The following is a 13079-nucleotide window of genomic DNA, read 5'->3' as shown; positions in this document are numbered from 1 at the left end:
ACTGGAAGACCTCGGGACCAATGGGGATGCTCAGCTGGGGGCGATAAGATTTTATCAGGCCTCCATGCTATCACTTCCAGGGTGTCAGGTGCCTTCCATGCACTCTGGATGATGAGCTGGATGAGCTCATTGGCCAGCGGGGGTAATGCAGGAGGTAGGGGCCGGGCACAAAAGCCCTGCAGGAATACGGATTCCTCAGAGGAAGGATTAGAGAACTTCCAGTCACCCCTCTGTCTAAGGATCTTGCGGATGTTGCCAAAGGACACCTCATCAGAGGGTGACTGTGGGGACCCTTCCCCATCATCAAAGTCTGTATCTTCAGTCAATGACTCCTCAGTGGAGTCCATGTGCTTCCTCTTGCATGATGCTTTGCAGGGTACTTCCTCAGTGGGAGGTTCTGGGGAAGACTGCAAAGAGGGGCTCTCCTGAGGAGGAGAAACCTGTGGCCCTTGTGCCCAGTGTCCAGCGGTTGTGGCTTATGAAATTTGCAGCACAGAAGGGGAGGGGACTCCGACATGTGGGGTTTGCCATTTTTTAGTGAGATTGATGCAAGACAATGACTTGTCCAAGGTACCTGAATTGGGCACAGCATAATCACTCATTGATGGCTGAGGCAGTGAAGAAGTTAGCTTGACTATTGAAGACTCTCATCAAAGTTTCTACTTATTGTGGGTGGGGGAGGGAAGAACCAAACAGCCTGATACCTGCTCTATGGTCTATAAGTCTTGAATAGTCATTGTGCTACCTGATAGGTAGTTAATGATTTGAGGTAAAATTTTAACTGACAAACCCTCAAGACCAAACTCATTTCTTTAATAAATCAACAAACAATACCAGAAATTTTCACAAAAATGATTTTAAAATATTCTTCTCCAAACAGGTAAGCCTGACAAAAGGTAACCTTGGTGAGGTAAAATTTGTATTGACAACCACTAAAAACAGAATTCTTACCATAAATATATGATTTAATAATAAACTTTTCCTCAGAAAACCTAGTAAATTGGATGATTTTCCACAGAAGAATACTTATCTTCCTACTTGAAGCCCACATGGAAAATATACTTCTACACCAAGAAAGTTCTGAAGGTTTGTACCCTAATCACTGACTTTATACCTCTGTCCTTGAACTTTTTGGCAGTTAGGGTGCATGAAAGGTGCTCTAAAGCTTTGGATGATGGCTGGTTGGCATATCCTTGGTAGGATGTAACCCATATAATAGCTGGGTCTATATCATTTTGTCAAATGGGTATTCAGCAAATACCCATTCATCAAACACTTAATCATCAAAGCTGCTTTTCAGCGAACAGCGACTTTTAAGTAGGGCAAACCAATGGTTGGCCACCATCTGGAATTTGCCCTTTTCTCCACTGTAGTGTGATCTCAGAGTTTGTTTATTTAGTTAGGGGGATGTGGGGGACACAGCCCCTCACCTTGGCAGGTTTTACATTTTTTTTTTTTTTTTTTGTGATTGCTCGGTTGGCCAACCACTTCTCTGATGTAGTTAAAAACCTCCATTTGTTGAAATGCTGCTTCAATAATTAGGTGTTCGATGAATGGGTATTTTCTGAATACCCATTAGACAAACTGATACAGACCTATAATAGCTTTGGCTACAGCCTTACGGTGAAGGTCGATGAAGCAAAGACATGCTTCCCTAGTCTGTCTATCGGCCAGGACTCCTTGTTAGGCGGATGGACAGTTTGGCTCTTTTCTGCCAAATCCTTCTTAATTGCAGCTGCCACCACCATGGCATCTACTGGAAGACCTCGTGACCAATGGGGATGCTCAGCTGGGGGCGATAAGATTTTATCAGGCCTCCATTCTATCACTTCCAGGGTGTCAGGAGCCTTCCATGCATTATGGATGATGAGCTGAATGAGCTCATTGGCCAGCGGGGGTAATGCAGGAGGTAGGGGGCTGGGCACAAAAGCCCTGCAGGAATACGGATTCCTCAGAGGAAGGATTAGAGAACTTCCAGTCACCCCTCTGTCTAAGGATCTTGCGGATGTTGCCAAAGGACACCTCATCAGAGTGTGACTGTGGGGACCCTCCCCATCATCAAAGTCTGTATCTTCAGTCAATGACTCCTCAGTGGAGTCCATGTGCTTCCTCTTGCATGATGCTTTGCAGGGTACTTCGTCAGTGGGAGGTTCTGGGGAAGACTGCAAAGAGGGGCTCTCCTGAGGAGGAGAAACCTGTGGCCCTTGTGCCCAGTGTCCAGCGGTTGTGGCTTGTGAAATTTGCAGCACAGAAGGGGAGGGGACTCCGACATGTGGGGTTTGCCAGTGGAGGCAAGCACCCTCTCCATGGCCTGGAAGGCCGGCCTGCCCAAGGAGGGATGGTAGCCCGGAAGTGAGCACGACATCCTTGGAACCGGGGTCACACTCCAACCCAAAGACCCGACCCCCAGATGAGGAGTCTCAAGACGACTGTGTAGCTTGAGAGAGGGAGGATTCTTGGAGGGTGCCATAGAAAAAAATTGGCATGAAACCAAGAATGCCCTCCCCCATGGCACAGCCACTGGCTTGAGAAAAGCCTGATGCCCAATGCACCTAGGGCCACAAGGACGACTCTGGTTCCAAAGTGAGATCCATATTAGAGTCGGAGGAAGGGAAGCTGCTGTTGGAGTAATGGGCTTCGATACTTGGGTGGAAGTCGAAGGAGAAGTGTACATAGGAGTTTGAGGAGATATATGTTCACCTGAAGGAGGGAACTTGGACTTCAATGGGTGAGAGAGACCTCTGGCCACAAGCAACTGGTCAACAAGCCACAAAACGTCTTGCTCAGAGAGACTCCTGGTCGACCTCATAGAGAAACCTGAGGGCAATTCTTGCCTTTCTAGAAAAGGACTATATTGGCTACCAATGAATGGACCCAAGAAAGGAGAGTACTTGGTCCTTACTAATTTGAGATGTGCAGAGCCTGGAACCGAGGACATCTGCACCGAAGAAAACAGTGTGGAAGTAGTCTGCGGCAACGACGTCAGCGCCATAGAAGTTGAAGGTGTCTGCACTGTAAAAGCAATTGTCTGCACCGATGGGTACGGTGCTGACAAGGAAACTGTCCGCACCTGTAACAATGACGGTGCCAAACAGGACTGCACCAAAGAACATGTCTGTGCAGAAAGTGTCTGCACCATGTTGGACAGTAACATCATACTCTGAACCAAAGGAAATTGTACCAATGGCGCCGAACGGGGCTGTACCTGAATGGACGGTGCTGGTAAGGGCTGCAACGGAACTGTCAGAGCCATAATTGTCTGCACTGGGAACTCTGGTGCAGGTGTTGATAAGGAGGACATGGCTGGAGCAAGAATCAGCTGGGGAGGTGCTGAGACTGGAGCCGACAGGGTCACAGGTGGCAGCGCTGAAGTAGTAGTCAATTTCACCTTCTTATGAGTCGACTCCCTACGATCTCCAGAGGGAGATGAAGGGATTAACCTCGATGAGGAAGAGGAAGAATGCCTCTTACAGGGTTTAGCAGGAGGAGGTAAGCCCTCTGACCCAGAAATAGCCTCACAGAAAGGATATTTGAGAAGACCTTTTAAGATTAATTTGTTCTTTCTCTCGTTAAGAGTCCTGGTCAAACAATTTCTACAAATCCCACACGGGGGATCTACAGTAAGATGGGAGACATTCAAACAATAAACACATAAGTCATGGTCATCGGAAAGCGGTAACTTACTTCCACAATCCTTACACCGCTTAAAACCAATGCTGCTTTTCTTATCCGACATAATGATGTGGAGAAGAACAGAACCAAAAAGAGAGGAAAAGCTACCCAAAAGGGTAAGAACAGAGAAGGAAGGATTACCAATGATAGTAATGAAGAATTACCTCAAAGGTAAGAAAAGGGTAATAAAGAGAAATAGACTAAAGTGAAAGAGTCTTAAGGATACAGTAGGGTAGGAGAATAATACTAGAAATTGTCTGAAAAACTTTAAAGTAGAAATGATATACAAAACTTTCAAAAAATTAGACACTTAGCTGAAGAGAGTGGCTTGACTCAGATGTACAGCAATGCAGCAAACAAGATCTGAGGTAACAGGGAGCAGAGCATTCTGGGTAGGACCTTGGCTCAAGAGTTTTTGCCTGACGCAAACATGATATTTGGCTGGCTCGGTTCCGAGGACAGAACCGATAACCCATAAGTAAGGAATGAACGAAGATTAACAACATCATATGGTTTGTTTCTTGATATATAATACTTAGGAGGGACTGTTATATCACAGTGTAAGGTGGCCTGGAGAGATAAACAACAGAAGCTTAAGGTTTTGAGAACGTTTGATTTTTTAAATGTTAGGCAGATGTTGAGGATGCGTGTGACCCTAAAGCAACTTGGCTATAAATCCAGCTAACCAACCTTGCAGGGAAGCATCTGGCACTAAGTACTGGCCCACCTCCTACTCAGCTAAAAGTATCCACTTCAGAAAGTGTACAAAGTAGATGTACACAGCTTTAACAGTAAAGTGTTTCTACCTCTGTAACCATCAGATGTTTAGGAACTCATACAACTAAAGCATATAACATTGTGCCATTAAAAAAAAAAGTTACAACCGTAGCTATGAATTCCAAAAATGTGAATTCAAAATGTTGAAAATGCTACTGTCAAGCATATTTTCTTGCAGTTTGTATAACTAACTATGCTTCTGTTATGGTTAAAAACATGACAGCTCTCTTTTTGTCCACAAAGGCCCTAGGGAAAAACATGGTTAAAGATGGTGCTAAATATAATTTCTTTTACTATTTAAGTTTATGCCCAGAATTTTGAAATGTGCGACAGTCTAGTCTATACCTTATAAAAGATAACATGTGAGACAGTCTAGTCTATACCTTATAAAAGATAACATTCCTAAGCAATGAACTGGTATCACAGCCACTGATGTGAAGTTTGTAAAAGTTATTGCTGTTGAAGAGAGGTGATAAGCTACAGATCTGAACTAGGATTGGCATGCACTCACCTGGAATTCTAAATATCTACTTTTTCCTTCTGGTCCAAATACATACCAGTGCATCATGAATATCAACAGAACACTGAAAACTCTACATAAAGAAAGAGAATTATGATTTACAGAGATTTAGTACAGAATTCGTCGGAGTAATTTTAAAGCACAGATGTGTTACTCATAAAAATTTGGCAGTTAAACTTTCATAAAGTCTGTTTTTTTTTTCTTACCCTAAGGTGAAGTGACCTTAGAAATATAGAGGTTGGTAGTGTGGGATGAAGCCTTTACAAAATGGATATAGGGGTGTAGCACCACTGCAAAATCAGAAGGAGTGTCACTTTCAAATTTTAATAACTTGTAATTCTAGGATTCAGAATATTAACTGTAAGCTAAATATCTCTCTAGTTCTTTGCTCAAACCTACCAATTACCTCTTGTTATTATTGCTACAAATAATGGAGAACACATGCTCATAACCATGTTTAATTAAAAAAATACTCTAATTCACTTATAACACTAACAGAACGATAGGTTTTGCTTCAACTTGATCTTTCTGAACAGTAAGAAGTAATTCACTTACAACTAACAGAAAAATTGGTTTTGCTTCAACTTGATCTTTCTGAACAGTAAGAAGTAAGAAATGTTAATGTCCAACATTACTGGCTGACTACAATCCTCAGTGATTTACAAGAAAATAATAATCTGGGGACAGACAAAAATATGAGGCAAAATCAGGGGTGTTCTTTAAAAATTTTGAACAGCTTAGAGGAATGACAAGCCATAGTACATACATGTCAGTGTCATGTATTGTTTCTCCCATTCCAAGAGGAGAATATGACATCACAGATTAAGAGGCAGCACTTTGATGTTCCCATAGTGGGTCACAAAGGAATAAACTTCCTCTCTGTCCAGAACTCAAGGGGCATTCTTGAAATGCAACAGTTCGCCTTCAGCATGTACAGTAGTACCATGACTGCATCTGAGGCTCAGCATCATTACACAAAATACTTATGTCTGAACCATGTAAAGAAAATTACAGTTAACAGCCTGTAATGGGTTATATCTGAAAAGATCTCACGTGATTTCTAGACAAGAATAATATGCTTCCTGAGACTTCTCTGAGCCAGTTTATTTCCTGAGGCTCTAAACATTTATAGTCTTTGTAATTATAAGACCTGAAACTCTACAAAAATTGATCACTCAGTGATATTGTTTCAGTATAACTGAAGTTTAGTATGCAAACTAAAGATGCAAAAACTTATCTCACAGACTAATTAATTCAAGTAGTTATTTTACTTTTTGACAGCCCTGATTCTTAACCAAAGAATACTGGAATCAACAGATTATTCATTTATTTTAAGGTAAAAACAGCCAGCTAAATAAAAATCATATTTACCATGGACAACTTAATAATTTGCTATCGGAAACTGTATGTTAATCTTAAGATTGTTAAATAACCCCACTGGACACACGTTCCCTTTTTCAGGGACAACCTGGAGCACTGTTTGGTAAGTGATTTGCTTAGAGTCAGATATTAGGCATATGGAGGCTAACAGAATTGAACAATATAATGCACACATGCAATCTTCACCCCATAGCCAACTGAACAACTGATGAGGATGGATGGATGGATTTTTCGGATACAGTGCCATATTTTAATAATAGCAGTATGCTACACCAAACATTGAACATATAATAACTAGCATCATATGGAATCTATGACCATGGGATAAACAAGATTAACATAACTACAATATATACCTTATTAATCAAAATTTTTAAGAGGAATGCTGTAATATTTTATATGATCACAGGCACACAGACACTATGCTGAATAATCAGTGATGCTAAAAATAGCTGTACATATCTGAAAGCCTGTGTGTGTGTGTGTGTGTGTGTGTGTGTGTGTGTGTGTGTGTGTGTGTGTGTGTGTATATATATATATATATATATATATACACACACACACACACACACACACACACACACACACACACACACACACACACACAAAGTAGCTTAAAATACACACCAACATACACAGCTCTTAGGATCTATAGATTACAGTCATATGAACTGCTTATATCTAAGGATGAGCAGAAATAATCTGCATCTTTTACTGTGGGGAAAATATGCTTCAGAGAGCAATAAAAGAATATGTAAAGACCGAGTGTGTCAGTTTCAGTACTCTTAAACATTTTACAGAAACATGATGTAGCTTAGCTATGTTTGAATATGACACTACTTTAGGCAATATCAGTTTTCCTGGTCTTGTAATTGAGGAGCATGTCATAAAATTAAAAGGCTATATACCTTACAAACTGGCATATGCATATGAAACATCTGAGTTCAAGTAAACTACTTTAACAACATTCAGAAAATACTGTTTTGAAAATGTATTATGAGATCATACTCTCAGCATGAAGATTTTGGATTATGCAGTGGTTAGCATTGCCACCTCACAGCAAGAGGTTCTCCGGTTCGATCCTCGGCTGGGGTGCCTTCTGTGTGGAATCTGCATGTCCTCCCTGTGGTTGCGTGGGTTTCCTCCGGGTGCTTCGGTTTCCTCCTACATCCCAAAGACATGCAGTAGGTGGATTGGACACTCTAAATTGGCCCTAGGTGTGTGTGTGCGTGCCTTCTGTGGAAGGTTGGGCGCCGGGCTGGTAACTCGACTGTAAAACTCCACTGCCAATCATGAGCGGACAGATGATCCGCTGTGGCGACCCCTAACCGGGAAAAGCCGAAAGAAGAAGAAGATTGAGAAAGCGGTATACAAACTACAAATTATTAGCTTTAATACTCAAATGACAATATTTATGAATAGAAAAGTTGTCCTGAGTTACATTGCTTGAGATTGTCTATGTCATTTTAGTGCATTACTTAAACTGTGCAAAAGCCTCTAGTACTGCACCTTAAATATTATTACTTATACTGTTGTGTTATATGTATACAAACAAAAATGCAAACATTAGGAACATACCTCTGGCCAAGTGCAACATCGGATAAGTTTATGTGTGATGGGAAATCTACTGCATTCGTCACAGGGTATGCATGCACAGGAATAAGTAAAGTTTCATCTCCCTAGCAGAGAAAGTGATATAAGCAAGCATTAATGGCAGCCCATTAACACTGGCATAATATTCACAACACAAATTAATCACAAAACTTCTATTTTAGAAACTCTGATGAGCAGTCTTTGAAGTACACTTTACTTTTATGAAATGGATTTCAGCATTAATTAAAATCAGTAGCATTTTTACTTTTTAGAAATATATTGTAAAATGCAACTGATGTAACCTTTACAAAGTTACCCTTTTCTGAAGTATTATATGACTTAATATAGTCAAAGTTCATGGTTAACTGTGTCAGTTACATACATACTTTATTATCATCATCACTTCCTAACCTGTTTGCCCTGGGGAGGGTCAAAGTGATAGCAAGTTGAGCAGGGTACAGCAGAGTTCTCTAACCCCATCTACAGTCTCTGGCATATCCTGTAAGAAGTGCTCAGACAAATGAAGATCTGTAATTCTTTCAATGTGTCTTGGTCTACCCTGGGGTCTTTCTCCCAGTGGGTTAGTATGGTGTCTGATACAAGTCCCATGGGAGTAACCCATGGCCATCCTCACTAGGCATCCAAACCACCTAAAGTGGCTTCTCTCAACAAGCTGGGGACACTGAATGTCCTTCACTCTATAACAGAAAGAGAGAGAGCATTTCTGCCATTTGCATCTGTGATTTCATTTTTTTTTAATCACTATCAAAGCTCAAGACCATAAATAAAGATAGACAGGCACAACCTGATTGACAAATGTAGAGCTTCATCATATAACTCAGCTCTTGCTTCATCACCACAATCCACTACAGTACCTGCAGTATTACCACCACTATACCTCTCTGCTGGTCAAACTCTCTGTCCTCCTACCTTCCCTTCTTGAACAAGACCCAGTATACTTAAACTACTGCACCTTATGTAGCTGCTCCCCTCTCACCTTGACAAAGCAACCTACTCTTTCTTCGAAAAGAAAAAGGACCTCTGATTTGGAGGTACTCGTTTTCATTTGATCCACTTCCTTCTTGGAAGCTAATTGCTCCCATGCATACTGGAAATCAGATTACTTGCAAGGCACTTAAGTGTACCTATATATTTTGTTTATGAAAATCACAAGCAAGAGACAAGACAGGGCACACCCTTTGGCCACAGTCCTGCAGCCACCTTGAACATATCTGACTTAATAATGAAAATGTAGACATAACTCTCAATTTTCAAATACAGACAACAAATGACATTCAGTAACAGCTATGGTACATCTTATTGCTGCAGCTCTTCCTAAAAGATATTCCAGGGTAAGCAGTCATAAGCCTTTTCCAAATCCATAAGACACATAAAAGCAGTGCTAGTAAACTCCAACGACACCTCCAGCACCTGCACAGACAAGGAAGTCCAGCATTCTATGGCCAGAATGGAATCATCATTGCTCCTCCTGAATCATAAGCTTGAGGATTGGATGAAATGTCCTTTCTAGCACCCTTGCATATGTTTTCAGAGGGAGACCAAGCAGTGCAATACCATCTCTACTTGGATCAAAACATTCCTGTTCCCTTTCTGTAAACAGGACCCAGAATCTCAGTTTGTCAATCCAGAATTCCTGTCCTAGCCTTCCACATGACACTGAAAAGGCATGCTAGTCACAGCACCCTGACAATGTCCAGTGTCTCAGCATTTCTGAATCAGTCTTATGTATTCCCACAACTTTGACAAATGGGATTATTTAGTTAGCACAACAGCCTCATCTAATGAAATAGATCCAGTTTTACCATCTGAATTTGGCATTACCCCTTCAGACATCAACATGTTAGCCAAATTCTGAAGACCCTAAAAGTCTTCTTTCCAATTTTCATCAGTGTCACCAGTTAAGGTTAGCATTTTCCTCCATTGCTTAGAATAGTCTAAGCAATATCCCACCACCTACTCCTCAGTCACAAGACAGTTTGCCATTTCATGAGTGAGGCCATACAATAGTCATTCTCTATGGCTTCATCAGGCTCCTCAAAAACCCAAACCTCTGCTCAGTGACATCTGCAAATGTTGCCTTCTGGGCTTTTCAGTGTACATTAGACAAATCCCCCTCTCCCTCCTCCAACATGCATAAAAGGCTCTTCCTTCAGGCTGGTAGCTTTCCTTGCTTCTGGAGTCCAGCAACTCTTCTTTGGGTCATTGTTATGTCATAAGCTGACCAACTTCTGGCTACATTGAATACAACTGCCTCAACTACTGAGATCTTTAACATGGTCCATTCAGAGTGCACATCCCCAACTCCTCAGATGCATGGGATACGTACTACTGGAGGAGGGAGTTGAACTCATACAATACAAAAGTATTGGCTAGGTATTCCAAGGACACCCTCATTACCTGTTTGGGTTTCACATGTCTGTTCAGCTTCTGTCCCACACATCTGACCCCCTCCGACCAGATTGTCCAGCACATATATCCTTATTTCTGGTAACACAGCTACAAAGTTGATCACTGATCTGTGGTCCAAAGTGCTCTGCTGCTGGGGATACTTATGAAACTCCTTGTGCTCAAACATGACATTTGTTATAGACTATATATGTGAAATCCAAAAACAATTCACTACTTGGATTCAAATTGGGTAATTCATTCTTCTCAAATGCACCCCTCCACATATCACAATTATTCTTCACATGAGAATCATAGTCTCCCAGCAAAACTTAAGAAGCTATAGGTGGTGCCTTCTCAATCAAATCACCTGAATACTCTGAAAAAGAAGTTACGTACTTACCATAACGTTCTATCTGTGTTGTCAGTCTTCATTCTTTCCTCATAAATGGATTCAGATCCAATCCATCAGATCTGACTCAGCCGATGCTAAGGCTTGCAGCCACCAGATTTCTCGAGCTTCTCCCTTAGCCACAATTCACCTTGCCAAATACCTCAGATCTTGTTTGCTGCTATAAGGTGTAAAAGGACAGAGAGAAATGTGGGAGGCCATATCCAATGTCATGTAAACATATAAAAGTATCCATTCAAAGACCATGTAATGGTTGTTCTTCCAGAAGTCATGGACGAGGAAAGATGGGAGGGGATGTCAGGAAAGAATGAAGATCGACAACACAGATGGAATGTTATGTTAACTACATAACTTCTTTATCTGATGTTGTTAATCTTCATTCTATCCTCACAAATGGGACAGCATCCCGACCACTGCCCTTGAGGTACCTTCAGGTGCATGTGAAATTAGCCTCACAGAAGAGTTAGTAATGGACTGTAAGGTAGCCAATTTTGATGCAAGGGAAGTCTGTGCCTCAGCAGTTACTGCTCCTGAGAGGATTTGGAGAGCTCTTTAATCAAATCCCTCTGAGGCCTGGTAAAGTGAGCCAAGTAGTTCAGTGATCTAACAACGTAAGTCGCTGAAGCATAAACACTTTTCCCAAATCTGTCCCTCACCCTAGACTCCCTGTTAGGAGGAAGAATGGATGAACTCTATTCCATGAGTTCTTTCTTTGTGGCTGCCACTATGACCATAGCATCTACTGGTACTCCCTTGCTCCAAAACTCTTTCCCCTTCGCAGGTGCCAGGATCCTATCTGGTCTCTTGAGGATTGGCTCAGCGGAATCAGGTTCCTTCCATACCCACCAAGAGATTAACACAATGAGCTCATCGGTGGGTGGAGAAAGCCAGGAATTAGATGGGCCAGAACCAAATGCCTCTAGGAATACCAATTCCTCTTGGGAAGGGTTATCAGTAAACCAACCACCCCTTTGCTTAAGGATCTCCAAAATATCTCCAAAGGAGACATCATCAGGTGGTGATCTTGGGGACCCTTCCCCTTCATTGAAATCAGTATCTTCTGTGATTGACTCCTGAGGGGACTCTAAGTGCCTCTTCTTGCACTTTCTCTTCCTAGGTACTTCCTCACAGTGGTGCACCAGAGAAGTATTGGAAGAAATAAGGATACCCTGTTGGGTGGCCTGGAGACTTTATTCTGGCTGGCCCTGTGTGGTAGAGTGATTAGGCTCATGGTACAAAGACATCTGGAAAACAGATGGAAGATCCAAGGGAGAAGGAACTGCCTGAATTCTGGAAGAGAATACTCTCTCTACAACCTCAAAGGCAGAAGGCACCAGGAAGAAGGAAGCTGATGGAGCCGAGAAGGCATGTTTCTGGACCATCAGCTCCCTCTGACCAGAAAGCAGTCCACCCAAGGCAGAAGTCGTGGCCAAGTTGTCCAATGCCAAAGCTCCGAGGGGCACAGAAGGCTCCAACCACTTCTGAGTCAACTCTAGCACCTTGGGCTGACAACAGTGCTTCGGCTCTGAGAGTCATCCGGCTCTGACACCTTCAGACCCGGTATACTCAGAGAAGTAATTGGATCCAAGGACACCACCATCTTCAAATCCAAAACAGACATTTCCAGATGGCTGATATCCAATGGCTCTGAAACTGAAGGATGGCTTGGAGAAGGAGCCAGGAAATGTGGAGTAACACTGATGAAGGTCTCCTGACTGAAGGGGTAGGAGATGGGAGAACTCCCATCTGTATCTGCACTGAGAGAAACTTCCTCATCATTATATCCACATCCGCCTCTGTAAGACTCCTGGAAGAACAGAAAGAAGAAGAAGCTAAGGAGGGAGATCTTGAGTGTCAATGCCTCTCTAAAAAGGGGGAAGGTAGCCGAGAGGGGACTGGGTCCAGAGAGGATGCATGACGGGTCTGGGGAGCTGTTTTGGCTCTGAGAGATCAGGATTCAAAGAGGCAGACCTAGTGACCTAAGCAGCCGGATCCAAGGATTTGGACTTTGGATCTGACTGTTTTGAAACCTTCTGGGCAGGCTCCTTGCTTGGATATGAAGAAGCAGTGGAAGGTCCAGAAGGTTCAGCAAGTTGTTTCCTCGACTCTTTCTGGCCTGCCTTGGAGGGATGACCTCCAGCCAGTAATTCAGAAAAACTAATTGGTAGAAGTCCCTTCAAAATCAGGTTGCTTTTCCTATCTACTAAAGCCCTAGTTTTAAATGACTGACAAATCTCACAAGGGACTTTCAAATGAGCAGGGCTTAGACAATACATGCAACAGTCATGGGCATCAGACAAAGGAATCTTGTGCCTACAC

The 13079-nt window shown here is 42.3% G+C and overlaps 1 protein-coding gene across 1 annotated transcript in view; it reads right to left on the bottom strand.

The window, feature by feature from the left end:
* CFAP221 (cilia and flagella associated protein 221) overlaps nt 1-13079 on the bottom strand; it is a 761152-nt gene that overhangs the window by 439270 nt on the left and 308803 nt on the right. Inside the window, exon 6 of the mRNA XM_044073677.1 lies at nt 7928-8028. Coding sequence (XP_043929612.1) covers nt 7928-8028 — 101 coding nt within the window. The remainder of the gene's footprint in view (nt 1-7927; nt 8029-13079) is intronic.

Source organism: Protopterus annectens, chromosome 6.part0 (assembly GCF_019279795.1).
Source record: "Protopterus annectens isolate FY-2018-M chromosome 6.part0, PAN1.0, whole genome shotgun sequence".
Taxonomy (NCBI): domain Eukaryota; kingdom Metazoa; phylum Chordata; order Ceratodontiformes; family Protopteridae; genus Protopterus; species Protopterus annectens.
This window is presented reverse-complemented; position numbering and strand designations above follow the sequence as displayed.